Source organism: Zalophus californianus, chromosome 15 (genome assembly GCF_009762305.2).
Source record: "Zalophus californianus isolate mZalCal1 chromosome 15, mZalCal1.pri.v2, whole genome shotgun sequence".
NCBI classification, from domain to species: Eukaryota; Metazoa; Chordata; class Mammalia; order Carnivora; family Otariidae; genus Zalophus; species Zalophus californianus.
In genome coordinates, this window is record NC_045609.1 from 21,625,715 (window position 1) to 21,649,181 (window position 23,467).

At 38.4% G+C, this 23,467-nt stretch overlaps 1 protein-coding gene across 32 annotated transcripts in view; it reads right to left on the minus strand.

Annotated features, from left to right (window-relative positions):
- Window positions 1–23,467, minus strand: part of ANK3 (ankyrin 3) — a 689,507-nt gene that overhangs the window by 58,865 nt on the left and 607,175 nt on the right. For 20 of the 32 annotated variants that reach the window (XM_027595995.2, XM_027596000.2, XM_027595996.2 and 17 more), the window contains 5 exons: window positions 20,064–20,170; window positions 17,989–18,021; window positions 14,958–15,182; window positions 14,319–14,417; window positions 12,021–12,175 (listed from right to left, as the gene is read on the minus strand). In XM_027595995.2, coding sequence (XP_027451796.2) covers window positions 12,021–12,175; window positions 14,319–14,417; window positions 14,958–15,182; window positions 17,989–18,021; window positions 20,064–20,170 — 619 coding nt within the window. The remainder of the gene's footprint in view (window positions 1–12,020; window positions 12,176–14,318; window positions 14,418–14,957; window positions 15,183–17,988; window positions 18,022–20,063; window positions 20,171–23,467) is intronic. The other 12 variants (XM_027596018.2, XM_027596015.2, XM_027596023.2 and 9 more) reach the window with 3 other exon arrangements.

Here is a 23,467-nt window from a genome sequence, read left to right on the forward strand (position 1 = left end):
CCTGCCACGGGGCTCCACACAGGGCTCGATCCCACAACCCACGAGATCACGACCTGAGCTGAAACCAAGAGTCAGACACTCAACCAACTGACCCACCCAGGAGCCCCTTTTAACAGGTGTTTTATTAACAGGTATTTTAAAGATAAGCCTCAATCCAAAGAAACAACTACTGTGTGAATTTAGGACACTGGAATTCCCAAGCACCATTCTTTAAACGGTATCATACCCATGTTGCCTTCTTGAATTATCAGATTCCCAGGTCTCTGCATGATGAAATGGACCAGGTTATATTCTGTTTCTATGTGTACTTATTTTTAACTTTTTTTCTGAGAATAAAAGTTAATACAAATGTGAAAACTACAAAAAGTACTTAAGTACTGGTTTATAAGAAGATGCATAATCTCTTTAAGAGCTACAGTGGAAGGCGAGGTTACTACGCCCTGGGAGAGCTGCCTAAGTAGGACAATAGATGCTGGAGACAGCAGGTAAACGTGAGAGGCAAGAGTACGAAGTGAAAGCCAGGCAGTAAGATTACTATGGGATTCTTAGGACTTGAAAATCTATCACAAGATCTTATTGGTCATCATATAGGACAAAGGTTAAATAACTTATGATATATTCATAACTATGGAATACTGTGCAGTATTAAAAAGAATGGGGTAGAAGTATACATTTTAATATGTAAATCTCCAAGCCATATTAAATGGAAAAGTCGCAAAAAAATGTGATCACAATCAACTAATCACATCATTACATGTCTATGTATAAATTCCTATAATTTACGTTAAAATTAGGGGAGGGGAAAGAGGAAGATTATAATGACAGTATACTTGTGTATTATTACATGGGTAATAATACTAATACCAGTATTTAATAATATATATAAATATAATAAATGATATAGCAGATTATTAATACTTTAATGTAGACTCAACTCAAGCATATTTTTTATCTATTTCTTGCTTTAAGAAAAGGAAACTGAAACACAGTCATGGAATGATCTTAGCCGACTATTTCAGGTAACTAATGACCCAGCTAACTAGGGGAGCCTGCAGGAGGGCTGAAGGCTCTCCAAACTCAGCTACTGGGAAAGCCCTGACTCATGGCCACATTCTCCATCGTGAGCACCTTATCACGAGCCTTTTTATTCTATTTATAATTTTGATAAACTATTAAATCAGATTTTCTTTTCATAAAATGTGAAGTACCCACAGTTAAATTACACTAAACTAAATGATGTCTGATACTGAGGCCTGGCACATTGTAGGTATTCGACTAGTATCCACTGAACAAAGCCCTCATTGGGAAATAATGAGACTCACACTTTTCGTACCAAAGAACTACATAATTCTTCATATCTTGCTTTAAAATATACGTAGTAGTAGAGACTAGTTGTTTGTTCTTTTAATAGTTTTTTTTAAATTGTATGTGGAAAGTGGCTCTTGTCTTTCTACTTTTTAATACTTAGTAAATTTTATTTTGTCCATGTGTTTACAAGAGAAATTACCGTTGACTTAATGGATGTTTACCCAAAGGGTGTCAAAAACTTACAAGAATATAAAACTCTTCTGAAAATTCTGTGTAGCAAACTACAAAGGTATGTCAGAAAAGTCGGATTTCCAGGCAAATAGCCCGATAAGGTAAAAATGAACAATGCCAATATTCTTTCCAGGACTGTATTTGTATTCAGATTTTAAAATGGTCTATTACTTAGAGAAGCAGGAATATATTACCAAGAATCTCTGCTCTGCTCCCACCCTCCCACCCTCTGCTCCCACCCTATCTACCTTTACATAGATAAACCCAACCAAATAATCTACAAATATGATGCCTGTGTCCCATTCATACCCACAGGGAACCCAGCTTGTGTGTGGCCCCAACTGGCTAGATCATAAGCAACACCAGCGATATTTAATAAAGGCACAGGTTTCTAGGCTTCTCTTGTGGAGATTCTGACTTGGTAGGCCAGGGGTGGCACCTGAAAAGCTACTTTTCACACTCAATTTAGGTGATTTTATGACTTGATATGTGTGGGAAGCAAAGTCTTAGTAGACTTTCACCTGCTATCTGTCCTTAAAAACTCAGAACCCAAATTATTGAACACATGGCGAGAGGATCCTATGAGAAACATCTCAAGGATGGTTCAATATGAGAAGAGAAGCTTATGGGGCAATAATGCCCATTAGCTTTAAATGAGTTTGCTTTTTAAAAGAATTTACTAAACCACTCTGTAGCTATAGAAGTCAAGGAGAAAATGACATAAAAATAGAGAGCTTCTTACCTGGGGTAGTTGATAATGCCACAGACTATGAAAAGACCCTGAATCCCCCTGTCTGTTTAATCTGTTACTAATAAAGTTTTCACAAAAAAATAAGATTAAAGGGAAAACAAAGAAGTGCTTTCTGAAACAGGTAGTTTTGGTCAGACGAAATGTTAAAATTTATACTTACTCACTGAATGTCTACTTGTGGCAGGTGAGTTACTATTTGACCCACATAGCATTTGCTAAGGAGGGTGTCTAAAGTTCAAAGAGAGGAAATGACTTGCCCAAAGTGACTTGTCTGCTTTAGAGCTTAGAAGCCGGGTCTAAGAAGAGGGTGGGGGAGAAGGGATGAAGTCACACAGACACGAACTTGACCCACTATTTAACAGTGTCTTTGCAGACTAGCTGGCACAGGGGTGGTGGTTGAGAAGTGGATGAGTAATGGCCAGATACACAGATGCCCTGGCCCAGAAGGTGACACGGTTTCTTACTGGCCCACTCTATGAGCAGAAAGCCCCGATGACAGAGGTGTTTTGTGCTGTGCAAGAAACTGAAGCTAATGTTCTACAGCTTTCTTATTACCTCACTCATTAATGATACATTTCTTAAGCACCTTGTAACTCATTTGGTTTCTTTATTTGCAAAAAGTGGGACAGCTCTCTCTGTAACTGAGATTTTGCAACAGAGCAGCAAGAATCAAAAAATGCTTTGCAAATATAAATGATTAAGAAGATCATAATACATGGAAGCATAAATAACAGGATTGAAATCAGGTTCCCACTAAATTGATCTCAAAGCTTTCAAATGATCATCCTTGATTAGTTTTGCCTCCCTCCTACCCGCACATGATTGTCTCAATAACGTGCTCAGATGGGACCATGGTTCTTTTTCCTAGACCAGATTTGTTTCCTGAAGGCTGTTTATGAGTGTGAAGGTCAGGTTTGAGTGTGAATAGTCTATAGAAGGAACATAAACTCAAGTCTTCACAAAGGATGATTTCTATAACTACAGTTCAATATCTAGTCAGGTGAATATTTTGCTCAACTTGTTTCTCTAAAGGGGACTATTTAATATTAGAGGTGGGGGAAAGTGGAGTCCTAGAATGTTAAAATTGGGCAAGCTAGTCAGTATGCGTCTGTGGGAAGTCAGTGGAGACAGGTGCCTTGGGTTCAGATCCAACCCTCAACCAGTGAGCCTGGACTCTGGACAAGTTCCTGACCTCTGAACATAAGTTCCTTGTCTCTAAGGTTAGGACAAGAAAAGTTTCCTCTGGGGTAGATAAATGATAGAAAACCACCAGCACGGTTCTGTTCATATAATAATTTAGGTTACATATTCTTTCCAAGGTAACACAGCTTTGGAGTAGAGGAGAACCAGAAAACCACTCTGTGGCAGATCCAAGGTTGGATTAAACAAAACAAAACAAAACAAAACAAAACAAAACAAAACAAAAAACACACAAAAAAACCCACATGACATTATCTCTGTATCTCTACAGTGTATAAATAAATCTTAATTGCTATCATTTTCATTTCATTTCATTTTTCAAAAGAAAGTTTCACCAGTTATAGAAAATTAAATATAAGAATTTATAGATAAATTGGGAGAAATGGAGGAAATAAAAGACAGTCTATATCATTCAACTTTGGCTACAGAATATGTGGAACAGCAGAGCACTTGTAATATATTTACTCAAATATTTCAGAAAATGGTAGACATTCATCTCCTTGGAATTCAGGTTCAGCTTCATCTGGATATGCAAATTTTGTTAACAAGCCTGTCCAAAATGTTGCAGGGAAAAAAACCCAAAACCAGGTGATACAATTGACCCCTCTTTCTCAATGTAAACATTATAGAAACCTTTCAATTTTGCTTAACTTTTATTGTGAAATAATTATAGATTCATGGAAGTTGCAAAGAGTACAGAGAGGTCCCATGCACATCTACAATTTTAGTAATTTTTTTAAAAAGATATTATTTATTTGAGAGACAGAGACAGAGAGCAGGGGGAGGGACAGAGGGAAAAGGAGAAATAGAGTCCCAACCATTACTACTCTGAGCTGTGTGTGCACGTGGGGCTCAATCCCAGGACCCTGAGATCATGCATGACCTGAGCCGAAACCAAGAGCCAGACACTCAACTGACTGAGCCACCCAGGCGCCCCTACAATTTTAGTAATTTAACTTATATTCTTATTCAGTTCTGGCACCTGCCTTATGTCTGTCTGGATCAGCATTATTTTACATCTTTATGCAAGGTAAGGATCTTCTTTGATACTCAGATTTGTACAATGTATTAAAAGTGCTAACGATGAAGAATGTCTAGAAACAATGATGTCTCTATCTGTTTTTCCCTCCAGTGTTAGCAATTCATATAATTTCTGACAATCATATTTCTTAAAAGTATTTTTAAATGAATTTCTAATCATTATTTGCCCTTTCCCTGCCACCCAGACCTCCTCTCCTCATTTGGTTGTGGCATCCCTTCCTTTAGAAAGTCGCTTTCTCTCTTGGGTATGGGTCTCTGAATTATTAAGGAAATGTATCATCAAAAGTGGGGACAGACGCCTGGATACAAAGCATTCATGTTTCCATTCATTCAACATGGCAAGATGACAGTCCTGCGCCAAGAGCTGTTCCATGCACTGGGCATATGGCTGTCAACAATTCAGAGCCGGTCCCTGTCCACAGGGACTTCCCAGTACATCAAGGAAGACAGCAAAGTTCAAAGCTGCTTGTTACAGAAGAAGACAGGCCAGGTGTCGTGGCCATATTTACCAGGTGGATCTAACTTACTCTGGGGTTTAGGGAAGGCTTTCTGGAAGAGAAGTCAGGGAGCTGATGTTTGGTCATGTCAGAACAATCATTCTAAGGTTTTTCTTCAGGATTGCAGAAACCTCACATTCTTTGCACCTGCTTCTCTGTATTTTTTTTTTCCAGGAAAATATTCTTCCATATTTGCTTACTTTTCCACTTATATACATAAAAAAGCTGGCTTTCAGGCAATTAGCTCCATTAGGTCACTTTCTTCAACCTTTTGTTTAAACCATTACTACTACATCCAGGCAAAAGACAATATAATCCCATGTTCAAAACCAGGATCATATATAATGTTTTAAAGCTGAACACCATACATCAGTAACACAGCACATCCAGCAGATACAGAAGCTCACTGAACTCCAAGGGGCCTAGATTTGCTGTGTCTGACATACCGGCCCCTATCCACACCCACACTAAAGGTAATAAAGCTTACACCTGGTCTCTCAGACTTGCTTCCCTGTCCTCAAAGGGCCAAGAGCCCCGTTCTGTCTGACATGTGGGTCAGGGTGTCTGACGTCATTGTTCTGACCCGATAATGTCTCATAAGGACATGTAAGTGCTGGAAAATTCACATACATCGGCATATATAAAACCGGCGTTATTAATGTGCATTTGCTTTGGTCCCATTCTCATCTCCCGGCCAGTTGGTGTGGGGGACTGGGCTATAGCATAGGTTCCTTTCCTTTGGCAACGTGGTAGGTGTCATGCAACTGGTTTAAAATGAGTTTTAGGGCCACAGATAGAAAGTCAGTATTTTGTGATGGTTTAACTGACAGTATTTGGTATGGACTTTTTTCCCCCACCCTAACACAATCTTGATTTGGTTAAGTTCAATTTTTACTTTTTCCTCCAGAATTTTTCAAATTTGTTAACAGATCCGTCCAACAGATGGTGCTGTGTACAACATAAAAGTACGTACTTCACTTCTCAGGGCTCAGCTGTTGCTACAATGGAACTTGACGCTTTAAGGTTACTCTTTGTCTCATGGCTGATAAATTAAAAACAAGTACAACTGAAATGAGCCAAAGTAGTAATTTTTAACTGACAAGTCTGCTTCTGTAGTTACTCTTGATACAGTTAGATAATAAATTATGGAAAATTTGTTTTCTGTGATGTAACATTATAAGTGATCAATTTCTCTTTCCTGCTTCAATTTACGAAAAGAAATAGCATAATTATTTCATCTAAAATGTATTATTATAAACTTTCACTCGGTCTCATGGAAAAGTGAAGCAACGACAACAGCGAGGAAACACGTTCCTGGCCTTGTAAGCATTGTTTGGGGGACCTTCAGCTACACTTGGTTCCAATACAGTGGTTGGGATTTTTTAAAAGAATAGCATAAGCCCTATATCCTCAAAGCATTCTTGTGATGCTTAGGAAGCAATGATTTTGATTCTAAAACCTAATAAATGTGGCTACACGAGTCCACACACTGTCCAGAGGAGCACCGTCTGAAAGAAATATAATGCAAGCCATATTTGTAATTTCAAATGTCCTTATAGCCACACTGGAAAAATAAAAAGGAACAGGTAAAATTAATTTTAACACTACCTTTTATTTAGCCCAGTATATCCCAAATATTACTACTTCAACAGGTAACCGATGTAAAAATTATTAATGAGATATAGATTTGTGGGGTGGGGGGTACTTTGTATGTCTGCTGTGTTTTCCACTCCCAGCACATCTCAGTGCAGAGTTCCGTGTGCTCTGAGCCACACGAAGCTAGTAGCGAGCACAGCGACGGTGCAGGATGGGAGCATTTATTGAGCTCGGCAATTCTAAGACCTCCGAGGGGGAAGGATTCTTCTGTGAGTAAATACTCCCAGTTCCAGCAAAACCACAAACTACAAAACACCCCTTGGGGTTTGACTTTGGAGGCACAATTTTAAACATGTTTAACCAAACTCTGTGAGTTTGATTAACTAGTTTTTATTATTTATTTTTTTTAGATTTTATTTATTTGACAGAGAGAGACACAGGGAGAGAGAGAACACAAGCAGGGGGAGTGGGAGAGGGAGAAGCAGGCTTCCCGCTGAGCAGGGAGCCCGACGCAGGGCTCGATCCCAGGACCCTGGGATCACGACCTGAGCCGAAGGCAGACGCTTAACTGACTGAGCCACCCAGGCGCCCCAAACTAAAGATTTTAAACAAACGTACGAAGTGGATTCAACTTGGTGCACTTTAAAGGTGTTTTTGGGGGGAGCAGAATGAATATGTTTTGCAGTATCTTTTTCTCAGCAGAGACGTGACAAATGCTCGAACAAGACCTATGTCTGCTGCCAAAAAGTTGCTCCTGCCACGTGATATCCTAGCGGTACCAGCAGGTTCTTCACACCCAGACCACCTGTCCTCTGTCATTCTAGCCTCTTACTTCAACAGAGCTTTGCTAACACACCTGCTTCATTGGCATAACCATCGATGTGATTTGTCTGTGGGCTCGCCAGTGGCAGAAAAAAATCTTAATTCCACTGTATTCTGCAATGACAGTTTTTTCCTGAATACATATCATATCCTTTTGAGTCACAGAAGAACTAAGATGGTACCTTGATGAGTCATGGACATTTTAAATAGCAGCTAACATTTACGTAACATTTTTATTCCACACAAAACACTTTCATAGGCATCCTTCATTTGAGAACATAGAAAGGCGAAGGAGTATAATAGAAAAACAGCTAAATTTGGAGTCAGAAGTCTGGATTTTAGAAGTCTAGAGCTAGATCTTTTTACTATTTCCTGACTGGGTGGTGGTGATGGGGAGATATCAACCAGGACGAGGGCGTGAACTAGCCTTGTGTGATCTGGAAGAAGGTGCCACCGGGGCGGACACCACCCTGCAGGTCAATGACCTGGGAACAGTAGGTAAGAGTGCCCCTTTGTCCTGCAGCCAGTGTGGGAACAGATGGCTTGGCAAGTGGAAGAGTCAAGATTTTAGCCCCGACCTGCTCTCCTGCACCACTGTACGTGGCAGCAGTGATGAATCCTAACATTGATTGAGTGGTTCTCATGTATCGGACCTTGGGTGAAGAACTTTACATTTTTAGCTTGTCAGTTCCCCCTTAGTTCTCTGTGAGGTATCCTCACTTTATAGACCGAAACTAAAGTTTAGAGAGATTGAGTGCTTGGTTAGGATTGCACAGCTAGTAAGTGATGGGTCAGGATGGGAATTCCAGTCTATGTGATGTCCACAGATCTGACCCTAACCACCAATTACACTGGGAAAATTTTCCTCCTCCTTGAACCTGTCTTTCCCTGAAGTTATTCTGACTACTAAATTATTCTAACTCCTAAATTGTGCATTTGGAAAGGCTTTGCAAGTTCTGAAATACTACAGACCCATAAAGCTAATCTTTATGATTGTGTTGTTCAGTCAAAATCAGTTATCAAAATATTGGCTAAGATGATTTTTAAATATTTGGGTTTTAAGATTTTCAGGGAATAAGGTACACTAGGACTGGTTATAAAAGTAGCATATAGATTAGTCACAAAGCAGGATTCATTTATGGAAGAGGGTTAAAAAGGAGACATTTATGGGGCACCTGGGTGGCTCAGTTGGTTAAGCATCTGGCTTCGGCTTAGGTCATGATCCTGGGGTCCTGGGACTGAGCCCCGTGTCGGGCTCCCTGTTTGGCGGGGCATCTGCTTCTCCTTCTCTGCCCCTCCCCACCGCTTGTGCTCTCTCTCTCTCTCAAAGAAATAAATAAAATCTTAAAAAAAAATAAATTAAAATGCAGCAAAGAAACTCTTTCTACTATTTCCAAGATAACACAGAGGGCTATAACATTTCTTTAAAACATCTGACAGAGATGCCCTGAGTATAGCAGCACCAGGGGCATCATTTGTCTAAGCAAAAATAGGACTAATTCCTATACGAAAATTGGTTTATTAAAAACAAAATGAATGCAAATCAGCATGAAATCATGGAAGTCCATTCCATAAATAAACCTTAAGAATTAAAAAAAAATTCCACTTGTGATTGTTAGGACATACTATAATCTATACTCAAAAATGAAGGAGAACATATTAGAATACTCAGTGTTTTTGCTAGAATTATAGTGTCCAACGAGGTAGCGAGTGGCCATGTGTGGCTATCTGAAATTACTGAAACAAAATTAAAAATTACCTTCCTCAGCTGCACTAGTCACATTTCAAGTACTCCAAAATTACATGTGACTAGTGATTACTGTTGGACAGCATTTCCATCACTGTATAAAGTTCTACTGGACAGCACTGTTTTAGAATGTTCAGTATTCTTCCTAGAATATTGTTCCTTTCTCAGAACTTTCCTCAAAGTAAATGCTCCTCTTTAATTTTTTCCTCCTGGAGATTAACATTAATGACACTTGGAGTAGAGGAAATAGACTAATGAGAACTTTTCCTCCAGAGAGCTACATCATTTTAAGGAGGTTCCTCTTCCTGCCCCTCACCAGCAGTAGGGGGAAACCTAAATCAGTTCTGCACCTGACACTGGGGGTTCAAAGGTGATTAAGACACATATCCTGCCCTCAGGAAGTTACAGTATTAAGAAGAAAAAAAAAAAAAAAATCCTTCTGTAGTAGAGGCTACATTTCAATAACTAGTAACCTATGTTGGCACTTAAGAAACACTAGAAACATGGAGGCACATGGGTGGTTCAGTCGGTTGAGCAACCAACTCTTGATTTCAGCTCAGATCATGGTCTCAGGGTGGTGGGACTGAGGCCCACATCGGGCTCCAGGCTCAGGGGGGAGTCCGCTTGGGAGTCTCTCTATCCCTCTCCCTCTGCCCTCCCCCTGCTCATGTTCTCTCTCTCCCCACTCTCTCAAATAAATAAATAAATAAATAAAGTAAAATCTTAAAAAAAAAAAACAACACTAGAGGGGCGCCTGGGTGGCTCAGATGGTTAAGCGTCTGCCTTCGGCTCAGGTCATGATCCCGGGGTCCTGGGATCAAGTCCCACATCGGGCTCCCTGCTCCTTGGGACCCTGCTTCTCCCTCTGCTTCTCTGTCTCTCTCTTTCTCTCTCCCTCTCTCTCTCCGACTCTCATGAATAAATAAATAAAATCTTTAAAAAAAACCCACTAGAAACATGAAAATATTTATATACTCTCTTGTCCTTAGTCAAAATAACTATCCTCTCTGGAAAACCCATTTCTCTTCTTCTCTCCATTTTTAAATCCTGCATCATCTATATTCTTTTACTATTTTCAAAATGCTAATTCAATTCATTCTCTTAGGATGTATTGTTTTTAAAACTTTTAATTATGTTTTCTTATCAATTTCCTTATAAGAGAACGACTACATTTCACGCTTTAAAATAAGGTAATAAAAATTAGAACTCTTAATTACCACTGCATGTCTCTTAGAAATCATCTGAAGTTATAGATGGTATATGGTATAAATATCAGTATCATATATAAACATTTAATGATACCCATTTAAGATGACTATTCTTCTGGACCTTAAATCTAGGGGCTTATAGGAATTTTCCTCTTTAAGTTTATTTTCTTCTCCACAGGACACATATTTCTAAAATCAGTGGGATATGGTTAAATCTTTGAAAACAAGATAGAACAAGATTTCAACACCAGAGCTGCTTCTTAGTTTGGGTAACCTTAGAGAGCAACTTACTGGTATGAACTTCAGTTCCCTCATCTATAAAGTATGATTAAAACTACCTACTTTACAGTACTATACTTTTGTTTTAAATTTTCATATAGAAAGGAATTTACCACTGCCTCATGAATGGTAGAAACCCAACAATTATTAGTTTCCTTCTACCCTGCTGTAAAAACATCTTTAAATTCTTGGTTGGCTGCGATTAACTGTGTCTTATACAGAACCTTTGGCAGGACAATTTTTTTCTCTAGAATGAACAGTGACAACAGCTGATATTTATTGAGGGCTTACTGTGTGTCAAAGGCTGTATTTCACAAGTGCTTCACAGAATTATTTTTTCCCAGTCACAACCCTATGAAGGAAGGAAGGCGATCTCTGTTTTACAGAAATAAAAGAGGCTCACAGGGACCAAAGAACTTGCCCACGGTCATCCCTCAAACACCCAAGTTGGTCTAGCTCCTTTGTCTTCCCTTTGAAACCAGGAGACTATGCTGGATGCATTCCAAAAGCCAGTGAATTAAATGCTAAGACAGTGAATTTTATGGTATGTGAATTATATCTATAATAAAGCTGTTCTTTAGAACAATTGCTGAATTTGTAGTGATTAGGAAGTCAGTATAAAGATTCATTCTGTGGTGAACTTGGTCTCTGATTGTTTTTTACTTTTTAAAGGAAACCTCTGCATCCAGTACCTAGTCTCAAAACAAGGCTATTCCCAATGTCTAGTCAGAAAACCTCCTTGGTCCTGAGGGTCAGACAGCCGAGGGAGGTGACATGCTCCGATAAGCGTGACATGCTCAGCCACGTGGCCTTACTAGGTCACAGAACACGACACAGACTCCAATAACTAGCCTGCAACTTATTTTTTTCCCGTGATTATTGCCCAAAAGAAATGAAAGATTCACGAAGAATGTTGAAATAATCGGAGAGAAAATGGAGATATAGGAAAGGATCCGGAAATAATAATTCCAAAAATAAAATGTGAACGTATTTCCTTAAAAATGTTCTGCATGCTTTGCATACCTTCCATTATTATTCACCCTCTCTACACATCTTGCACTTAGAAGACTCTCTTGGGTTTTGGAAAGATGAATATATTTGACTAAAGGCCGAAAGAATCATCAATGTAATATATGTACATTAATATTGTGAGAAAAAAAGTCTGTCGGATTAAAAGGACTTCCTGAGTGAGATTCAGAAAGCAGCAATAAGTACTGGGGACCCGGACTCCCAGCTCAGAATACAAACGCGGGGCGTTCAAGAAGCGTGAACGTCAGTGTGGCCAGGCCTTTGATTTCGACCTGCCGACATTTCCGGAGACAAGGAGTCATCATAATTACCTTCGTCCATGCCATTAAGCAGTTCGGTTAAATCTTCATTTTTACTGTCAAACTGATGCTCCTTCCACGTCTCACCATTTTCACTTCGAAGAACAATGAGTTCTCTCTCTTTTCCTCGCATAGACCCAAAGTGAGGGATTTCCACTATGACAGGGCTGGAAAAAAAATCCACATTATTTTGCTATCAAATGAAATATATTTCTAATATACTTTCAAAAACAATTCCATTAACAGTATTCATTTGAAAATCAGAGGTGCCACTAAGGTTGGGAATGACTTCAAAGCTGCAGAATCATTTGCTAATTAAATATGTTAGAAGCCTGAAAACATGCCATCATTCATTCATTCACGAACAATTCATAAGGGCCTACTGCATGTTAGGCATTTTGATTTAATAAGGGGAAAATATTCAGCACATATAAACAGGATTTTTGAATCAAGGAATTGAAAGTTATTAAAATAGACCATAAGAAAGTGGGTCCATTTTTAAAAACATGATAGCTATATTATATTATACAAAAAAGCTAATGATTTAAAAGGACACAGTCATTTCTTTGAAAAAGAAATTCTGCAGATTTCCTACTTTGAAAGGTCACAGGTGTTTGTCCCTTAGCAAAGCAAACGAGCGACACAACAACTCACTCCTTCCAATAGTGACTTTCTATGAATTTTATGGCCTGTACAGTTAAGGCAGTTTCTCTCATTTTAAATTTGTGAAATGGTAGTGGGCAACTTAACTTCCTAACTCCAGTATAACCTGAACAGGAAGATTTAAACTTCTGAAAAAGCCCTTGTTGGTTTGAAATTGTAATACAACGATATATTAATTTTTTGACAGTGTCCTTTTGCCAAAGAATGTGAAAGGGTGGCTGCAAATTGAAGACAGCCAGTCAGGCACAGGAATAATTTTGTTAACTTTTAAAATAGGGTAAATGCTAAAAAAGATGGATGGAAGTAAGCAGACCACAATCACACACAGTTTATGTAGTTGGATTGTGCAGCTTTATTTTATGACATTTAAGTAGACAGTATCATTATTCTCCTACAGAGGTTGTATGTAACCTCACCTCTTAACCTATGTGTTTATGGACATGTGATAACAGGAGACACAGGTTTAAATAGGTAAGAGCAGGAAAAGGGAGAGTCATTGTAATGACCCAATAACACAAGTACATATGAGTATTTCATTTATTACAAAAGCATTCACTCAAAAACGGGATGATAAATACAATTTTTCTTTTGGCAAAATAATTAGAATTAATTCAAATTAAGGATTTAAAATTTTTTATAGTGCCTTTATTTTTTGATAGGTAGAAACAAAATCAAGTATTCCTAAGAGTGTTAATAATTTCAAGAGTTAAGATATTTACCATTGTATTAACCACATCTGATTTGACATTAATTTTTTTTTTTTTGAGAACTAGATACAATCTTTGCAGGTTAATGTATCAGATACTGTCTCTGTAAATATTTAAGGAATGTGGCTTTGTGTAGGACATTCAACAATACTGGAGAGAAGGTATGAACCAGGGCCTTTGACCAAGGTGAAAGCCAAGCATAACTTTTCATAACAGGTCTCTTCATGCAGACTGCCAAGGCAAATCCACCAATCAGACAGACAAGCAAACAAACAACAAATACCAACACATTTCAGCTTAAACAAAACAAAACGAAACAAGACAATTTAATAACTTTAGTAGAATATTCTATTTGCTGCCTAGTTGGATTTAAGTATCTTCTATTCCCAACATCTATAAAATTCAGTTTACTTCTTGAGGACTTTTGTTTCACAAAGCCCATAAAATTACTTGGTATGCATAAGTACGTACTTTTAAAAAACTGTAACTCCAGACACGTACATATATACATATATATGTACACATATATATATTCATACATGTATATATCATTTACAGCAAATGTTGATTCAAAGCCTGCAAATACCTTCTCTTACGCTGGGTTAAAATTAGATCGTCAGTCCATCTTAAAAACTATCGTAACCAGTTGAAACATTTCAAATTAAAGAAAGGTTTACAGAAGCACAAAGTTATGAAGCAGAAGGCTTGCAGGGAATTCCACATGCTCGGAAAGCACAAGGTAGAAGTTAACGGTGCTACAGTTAAGTCAAGCCACTATGATTTCTGTTTCTTTCAGTGACACACATCAACTGAAAGCATTAAAAACTGAAAAGATAAAAATAAAATTAAGACAAGAAGACGACCATGGGTGTGACAGAAAAAAATTGAAAATGGAAAAAAGAATTGTAGACATTCTGTATCTTGTCTATAAAGATCCTACCCAATAAATTTTGTTCCTTGAGGCCCAAGCTGCAGGATTCGGCTAACCAAGCTCTCGCCCTCATTTACAGGGGGAGGATTGGTAGGAAGATGCAGTTTACTGAATAACATCCATGCAGCAGGAAGAGAAACGAGAAGGGGAAATTGTGAACAAACTGTCCGTCACGACAGAGCCTGCCTGATCTGCACCCAAGTGCCACCTCAGAAAATGAATTCATTTTTCCTTTTTTGCAAAATCCTATATCACCATGGATTATTTCTCTAGAAATTATCTTTAAAAAAGACATGTACCCATAGTAGCCATTTATTCAACGTGGTGAGATAGTTCCGCCATCTATATTTTTCCCTAAGAATGGTGCCTTGACTTCCACGGGGGCCACTGGGGTTCCGTGCACTAAGCAGAGACCATGCTTCTTGGTTAGTAAAAGCTTTGACCAGCAAACTGAGTTAAGGAAGTATCAGCCTACTAGCTTTTCAGAGAATTACACAGCTTTTGCGACCTTTGACACTACACGAAAGGTGTACTTGATCAAAATGGTCCAACTAAGTGGTTTTAATAGTTAACTACTTGTTAAAAAAGGGTAAAGAAAATCAAATATATTATACAAGGGCCAAGGTAAAAATTGGCAAAATAACTTACCCTAAAAATTGTGCCCCTGCAGGACCCATTTCTACCAGCCTACTGGCTAATCCCTCTCCTTCCACCATGGGGGGTGGGTTGGCCAGTTTATGTCTCTTTACCAAGCGGCAGGTGATGCGGGTGGGGGCCGTACACTTGCGCGGAGGGATGATGATTCTCATCCCGTGGTGACGGCTCCCTCTCATGGAGCCGCCTCTTGCATCCACCATAAAGCTAACCAGAAACCTGTAGGGAGAAGATCGGAGGCCAAATCAAGGAGAGAAATATGCCACCTTCACAGTAGGTTTTGAGATGTTAAGATTTAAAATGACAGACAATGTAGCTATCATTTCCTCTCTTTAAAAATAAATTGGAAGTAAATACAGTGGAGTCACATCAAACATGCATTCAACTTGTGAACTGGGCAAAAAGTGGGACGAGACAACTTATTTTCGGTGGGACGTTGGCCTCCTAACAGAAGCCAACTGTTTTGTCAGATGCTCAAACTGAGGAACAGTGAATGTTTCAAAGCTGGCATAAAAACTGGCTCTTACAGGACTGTCATGCATGTAAAAACCCAAACTCAGACTGCTCTATGTGGTCTCTGTGGATGACTTCAGCTATATTCAAGCGTCATTTTAACTATAAATGGTGTTAGCCAGATGCTGACTATGGAATCTCTCTCCCTGACAAGTCAGATGAAACTCCACGGTATGTCTTAACATGTACAACTCATAAAATAGATATATACTTAATCATACAGAATACTCTAATTTTTACTACCACAAAGCAGAGTAGAAGAATAAAAGCAGATGACTAGTTTTGCTCAATTTTGATGGAAAGGGATTTAATCTTTTCGGTATAAATTTGGCATTAAAACTCTTCAAAATAACCTACACTTGAGTATCTGTACGGCCATATAAAACTGAACAGACTTTTAGAAAATGTCTCTAAATTATATAATTCTGCCATTGGCCCTTCTATTAAACTAATGAAGAAAAATTATTTGTCTGCATGTAGATGTGAAAATGTAAGGAAATTAATAGTATCTTATCTGGGTTATAGCATATTGCAATTCCTGATTCCTATCACATGCTCACGGAGCATCCTCCTCAAATCTTTGGTATTAAAAAGCACTCTGGTGAACGTACACCAATGAGTCTGACCTATGGAAGAGTGCAAGTCAGAGTCCCTTTGCATTCCAATGTTCACATGTGAAATTATGCTTATTACTGGGACAGCACCACATGTTGATAATTAGAAAGTTATCTGAATACCTATAGTATTGGGGGGAGGGAATAATCCCATCCATCAAAATCCTCTACTAAATGTAGTTTATCTAAATACAGTTCTAACATCCTGCAAACAGGTTTTAGGACTTTGCATGGAGGTCCTAGCTGGGGACCCTTTCTTTAAGATGATGCTTCTCGACCTTGGAAGAAGAACCTTTTCACAAAGCAAACTGACCTGCCATCCCCGTGGAGAAAGGCAAGAGCATGGGGCTCATTTTTCAGCCAATGAAATGTTCAGAACTAACTCTGGTCATCAGTTAGGTGGATTCATCTTCACACCCTTCTGCTTATTTTGGATTTGGCCACTTTCCTCGGGATTACGTTTTTTTGGTAACATTAGAGCTACTCTGAGAGGCTGGAACCAGTCTAATATTCAAAGTAAGAGAGGAAGAGACTGACCCCCCTCAAAAACAAAACAAAACACAGACCTCCCACGTCAAAGACAAAGATACTTGTTCACTTGTGCAAGTGTCCACATGAATTGCCTCCAGTGCTAAATGATAACAAGGCTCCCTGAAAGTGCTCTGGTGAGCCCGCATTGTCTTAGATATACACATACTTAACTGCCTTTACTCAGTAATGAAGACGATAGGGCAACTTCATGAAGAAGCCTAAGACGAAACCTGATCCTTCCCAGCACTCAATAGTGAAAATCAACTCGTGATCAGGAACAATAGCAACAGAATGGACTAAAAATGATTCAAGATAAACTCTGGGGGCCACCTGGCTGGCTCAGTTGGTAGAACTTCTGACTCTTGATCTCGAGGTCATGAGTTTGAGCCCCACGTTGGATGTAGAGATCACTTAAATAAAACTTCAAAAAAATAAACTCCGGGTTTGAAAATTTGGTTGTACTAGTACAAATGGACACTGGAGTGTTTACACAGGGAGGGCACTGTTTGCCCTGGCAATAACCAGCTGATCTCAACAATATAGATGGTAATTCAGATCAGGCCTGTTTTGTTCACTGCTTGCCTTGAGCAGCTGAGCACAGTTCCCAGCACAGTTCTTACACAGTAAGCACATGACAAATGTTTACTGAATGACCAACTGAACAAAAACTTTTGTGTTAAGGGTGCTTAGGAACTGCCTACATCAGATGAGGTTACAAATACTAAAAATATATCTCTATGAAAAAGATATGCATAAAAAACACTCGTAGCAGAGCAGTCTGAAGGTCGTAGGAGAAGGTTATCTATGTCAATATAAAAATACCCAAACTACAAAGAATATCAGAACCATAGGGAAAAAACGAGTCTTAGAAGATTTTAACGACAAATTAGAAGAAGCTCTTCCTTTGGGTTCCGCATAGCACCCAGTGGCTAACTGGTAGTCATTAGCAATCATTTATTGTTCTAAGGTTTTCAACTTTATAGAGCCAGTAGACTGAGGAAAGGTGAGAATATATGTTAAGCAGGATAGGGTCCTGTTATTCAGTAACATCATGAAATACAGTGATTTGTTTTCCAAACTCACCCCTTACATATTCTGTGCAAAATAAAATTTCATGCAATATAACTTATTAGAAACAAATCAAAAGGTGATGTTTAATCATATTTGTTGTATCTTATTAATGTTTAAACTAAAGCAGGAATTCTACGAATGATCCTAAAACCAACACATGAATGTTTCTAGTTTTAAGAATAGCGGGATGACGAATGCTGATGCACTACAGACATTGACATTTCTAACTGTGGGAAAACTTCACGTAAATTAAAAATACAAAAAAGGGTGGTACACATAAAGGACACAGTTATCACCTTGAATCATACTGAGGAAGTGGAGAAGAATAGCTGCAAAATAATTTAGAAAGCAAATGGGAAAAATTAATGTAAGATAATTAGAAGCAGGCAACAGAAAATGTCAATGATAAGCAAAGGAAAAATAAAAACCATCAGAAAATGAAGCCAAGGCATTTGGCATTTGTGGGACAACCTGGAAAAATATTCGCCTTAAGTGGCTACAGAAGCTATTCCACAGACGTGGCATTAGTGAATCACTTCCAACTGTCTACCAAGTCTGTATTTTCCTTTTCAAATAAGCCCACGCTAACTGCCATTACTTTTGCTCTCCTGGACATGCCTACTGTCTTCAGTAAATTCAAGAGGAAGGAGAGAGAATGTGTGTATTCAGATATTTCATTGTCTCCAGTGTATGGGAAAGTTTACTTCTGATTTCATTATTCCGTGCTCCCTCAACTTCTCATTTGAAGTTCAAACTATCGTTTGAATCAAAGCACAAGAATTGACTAAATTAGACCCTCGTACTCTTCTTTCCTATGTAGAGAATACAAGATGCTGGTTCTAGGTCTTTGTAACATGGCAACAATTTACCAAGCTTGATACAAGGAACTCTTGAACATGCTGTTCACTGTGTCCCAAGTATTTTATATTTTCCTTCTCAACTGTTTTTTTTTTTTTTTTGCTTTTGCGATGTTAGGCCCATACACATCTAACATCAGTGGTGTAAATATTTTAAGCAATTAAAAATTAATTTACTATAATTAAAGATTTTTCTGATTGAGTTAAAGAAATGCAATGTTAATGAATCAAAGGCCACCATGTAATTTATAGTTTATAAAGCCCTGTCATGTCAATTATTTCCATTTGAATAATTGCAGCTCTTCGTGCTACAAGGCACAATTCCGTAAGAATACTTTAAATAACCTGCAGCATTACTCTGAGTCTGACTTTTCATCTACAAAATGGGGATAATGAGTAAAACCTATCTCACAGTGTCATTTCAAGGTTCAAATAAAAATTAAGTAAGATAATATATGTAAAACATTTAACACAATGCCAGGCACATACAAAAGTAAACATTAGCTATTACAATTTATTTCAATTAAAAGCAGCAGAAAATACTTCATGTAATACGTACAGCATTTCAGAAATGTTAATTATTGTTCATTTATTTAATTGTAAACTAATCCACCCTTGTCCTGGATCACAACTAATTTACGGCCTAAATGCTGGTTTCGGAGGTGAAAACACCTGGATGTTTTCATCAGCTCCATTATTTCCATTCCATTTGTGTGGATTCAATTAGCCCATGTTTTAATTGCCTACAGGTGAAGAATCTCATATCTAAATATACACTGATGATCAATTCCACAGTTGGAGCAGGTCACCTCCTACCACCTACTCCAGATTCTGCCGACTAGTGGGACAGCAGGAAGGAGCCTGTCGCGTGTGGTTTTTACCACAGCACCCTTGGGGTACACACACTGGTACATTCACTCTTTAAAAGTGAATTCCTTTCTTTCCATTTTAAAATTAATTTCTCTTCTTCCAACTATAATTTAATACCTTAATCATAATTTTATTTTAGGAATGCAGAAAGTACCAAACTTGATCTGAAGATTTCAGGCTCAAAGCAAAGCACAAAAGCAGTCAGCGAGGTAAATGAACAGATATACCTACATATTTAATTTTTCATTAGAAAGGAAAATCAGGGACTCAGAAATAAAACGTCATTTGAATAAAGTAAAATTAAGGGAAGTGGCTAGATTTAATTTTTTTTTAATTGAAAAGAAAAATTAAAGACCTGGGAATAGTACCAGAACAGGCAAAAAATTTTTATGCACCAATACTCTAATTCTTTTCCTTTCTAACACTGTGCATTTTTTCCACAAAAAATAGATATACCATTTTGCTCAGAAAAAAAAAAATTGACTAATGACTTACAAATATACATCACATATACTCACTAATGAAGTCTTCAGAAGACCAATATTTCATACATATGAAGCTTGTTGATATCAATTTATAACTCCAAATAATAAATGTAATGTTGATTTAATAGGATAGAGAAAAGTGACTTTTAGATTACTTACCCAGAATGAACAGGACTTGAGACAAGATTGACATTGTCCAAGGTATCTGCAGCCCAGCTATAATGTCTTAGAGAATCTGAGTCAAATTCTCTTGTGAATGTTAGATGCTGCAAAATAAAATGATATATGGCATCAATAGCCCACATAAGACACTGTTTCTCTGTATCTACAAAATACACCTGTCTGTCTCTGTAAGTCCAGATAGTCAAAATAAACAATTTGTACTAAAGGTCTATAGGTCTACATTGAAGTTTCAAGGCTAGGAACCAAAGTTTATTGATATGTTGTATTATTTCAGTCTTTTAAGAAAGCATCTTGAGTAATTGGCATGGCAAAAGGAATATCACAGATTTCAAACGGGAAGTAGACACAAAGCACGTCTGCTGATTAGTATGATCATCGGCTTGAAGAAAGGCATTTGAGATGTGACCTGAAAAGCGACTTTTCCATGAAACACAGTATACAACTGATTGCAAAACTATGATTACTTTGACTTGGCTTTTGACATTATTTTCTTGAAAATGAACAAGATGAGGCTGTCAGTTCAAGGAAAGTAACTGATGGCAGTAGTTGCTAATGATAAAATTTGAGTTTTCAAGCAAAAATTAGAATTTTGGAAACTTTATGTCCACCTCTGTGATGAGCTCAGTGGTGATATTAACAAATGTGATACATTCGTTTTGGATAAGAAACGTGTATCAACATTATAAAGATTTGCATAAATTAGTGAAGCAATATTTTCCAAATCACCAATGAACGATGTTCTATCAACAAGAGGTACATTCAATGTGGAAATGCTAACCATGATTTTAACGACTCGAACACATCTCCAAATTCATCTTACAATTTTAAAAGTTTTCCCCTATCTGAAAAAAAAAAAATCTTGGTGACTTTTGTTTTTCCAAGTGGGGCAGGGCAGCTAGCAGAAGCCTACTAACCACCAGATAATTCCGGAAATGGGCTCTGAGCGCGGCAAGATAATTCCGGAAATGGGCTCGGAGTGCGGCAAGATAATTCCGGAAATGGGCTCTGACTGCGGCAAGATAATTCCGGAAATGGGCTCTGAATGCGGCAGAACACAGCTGAGGCAGAGGCGGAGCCTCAAGGTGCAGCACTCGGGGCGGGGGAAGACCCTGAAGAGTGGCGCGGACTTTTTGTTGCCATTTTTAACTTGGGTGCCTTCGTCCATTATCCGTGCAGACAGAATTGGGGCTTTGTACCTCCTATAGGCCACCACTGGGCAGTAGAAAAACCAAAGGGGTTTCGGTGGAGATTTGGGCGGCTACAGATTTCTGTGAAGAACATTTGCTGAATTCTGGGTCTGTGCAGAACAGACAGCTAAAAACCTAACTAGAAAATCTCTAAAAGGCACAGTGGTGCTTCTTGGGAGTTTCATGAAGAAAAGATTTGAGTTTGGAACTTGTCAAGGGATGGGGTCACGCAAGATTCTCACATAAGGATCTTCACAAAGGCCAGGGACAAACCCGGGGTAGTCTGAGTTTACCAGGGCTGCAAACGGTTTTTGCCTCATTGCAGCAAAAACTTGACTGGATGGAAACAATCAGCCACCACTCTATTTGCCGAGCAGAGGCAGGGAGCATCCTCCGTGGAGAATTACATCATCACCGGGTGTGTCGTGCCTACAATTTTTTATATATCATGTCTGGCACGCAGGGAGAAACTGCCAAGCATGGCCAGAGCACAGGAACAAAAACAAAATAAAAGAGATACCATAAACAGACTCCCAGGTCATCCTACATTTTGAAGTAAGCAAATAAGAACTTCACAACAGCTATGATTAGTATGTTGAAGAAAATAGAGGAAAAAACGGAGGAAATAAATTAAAAGGTGGATGATTTAACAGAGCCCTGGAATATATGTAAGAAATCAAATGGGCATTTGTTCACTTGTAAATACAATGTCAGTTCTTGACAAGACACGACAGAAAACAGGATTCGAAAATTGGAAGTATAAACGGAAAAATGTACAAAAGAAAGGATTTTGTTTTTGTTTTGTTTTTCAAAGGTTTTATTTATTTATTTGACAGAGAGAGAGCGAGAGAGGGAACACAAGCAGGGGGAGTGGGAGAGGGAGAAGCAGGCTTCCCGCGGAGCAGGGGGCCCGATGCGGGGCTCGATCCCAGGACCCTGGGACCATGACCTGAGACAGACGCTTAACGACTGAGCCACCCAGGCGCCCCAAAAGAAAGGATTTTGAAAAAGAATGGAAACTACGTGTTTTCCCACGTGTAACGACTCTGGGAGGAGGAGAGTAGGACAGAAGCTACCTTTGAGGAGGGACGAGCTTTCCTTTACTGGTCCCCAGTCAGGGACAGAGTCTCCAGGCAGAAACTGGGAAGTCTTCTCCGGGATTTCCCAGTGACTTAGGATTCACTGGGAATTGGGATTTCCCAGTAAAATGTCCCTGGCTTCTTCCTTGAGTAGAAATCATAGATGGCAAGCTCTCCACCATGTGGAGGGCTTCCAATGAGCTCAGTGGTGATCAAACAGCCAAGAGTCATGCACAGTTGAGAAGCATCTAATATGAGGAATAAAATAAACAAGCAAACAGAACAAAAGAAAATTGGAAGAAACAGGGATTTTAGGGAGAAGAAAGCTTAAATTTTTCATTAATGTCCAGAGAGATGAGATCTTCTTACACTTATAAAGCAATGAAATACTAAACCCAAAACAAAACAAAAAACCCAGAGAAAAAAATAACTCATAGAAAATAACAAATATAGCATTGAAGTTGAAAAAATATCTAGAAGTTGGGGGAGACTTCAAATGTAGAGAATAGGAGAACACACAAGAAAGCAGAGGATTATTTCAGAAATTTCAAATCCATTTCCTTTCTCAAAAAAAAAAAAAGTTCCAGAAAGAGAAAATAGTGAAATAGAGGAGAAGAAATCAGAAATACTTCAAGAAACTTCCCTAGAGCAGAAGACCTGAGTTTCCAGAGTAAGAGGACCCACTTGAGTGACCAGCACTATGAATATAAATACACTATAGCACATCATCGTGAAATTTCAGAACTTGGAGACAAAGAAAGAGCCTACAAATTAAGAGAGGAAAAATGATCACAGATGGCAGACTTCCCCCGACTTTTAACAGCAAAAACTGAAGTTCAAGGCAATGGAGCAATTCCTTCAATGTTCTGAGAGGAAATGATTTTCAACCTAGAATTCTAAAACCAGCCAAAAAAAAAGGTGTGAAAATAAAACTAAGATATTTTCAGAAATATAAAAACCCCCCAAAATACATTTCTCATGAACCCTGTAAGGAAACTATTGGAAGATGCACTCCATCAAAATGAAGGATTAAACAAAGAAGTGGGGGAAGACACAGGGTCTAATGTAAGAACATAGGGAATTTTCATGGTGACAGTGAAGGAAGACCCAGGAG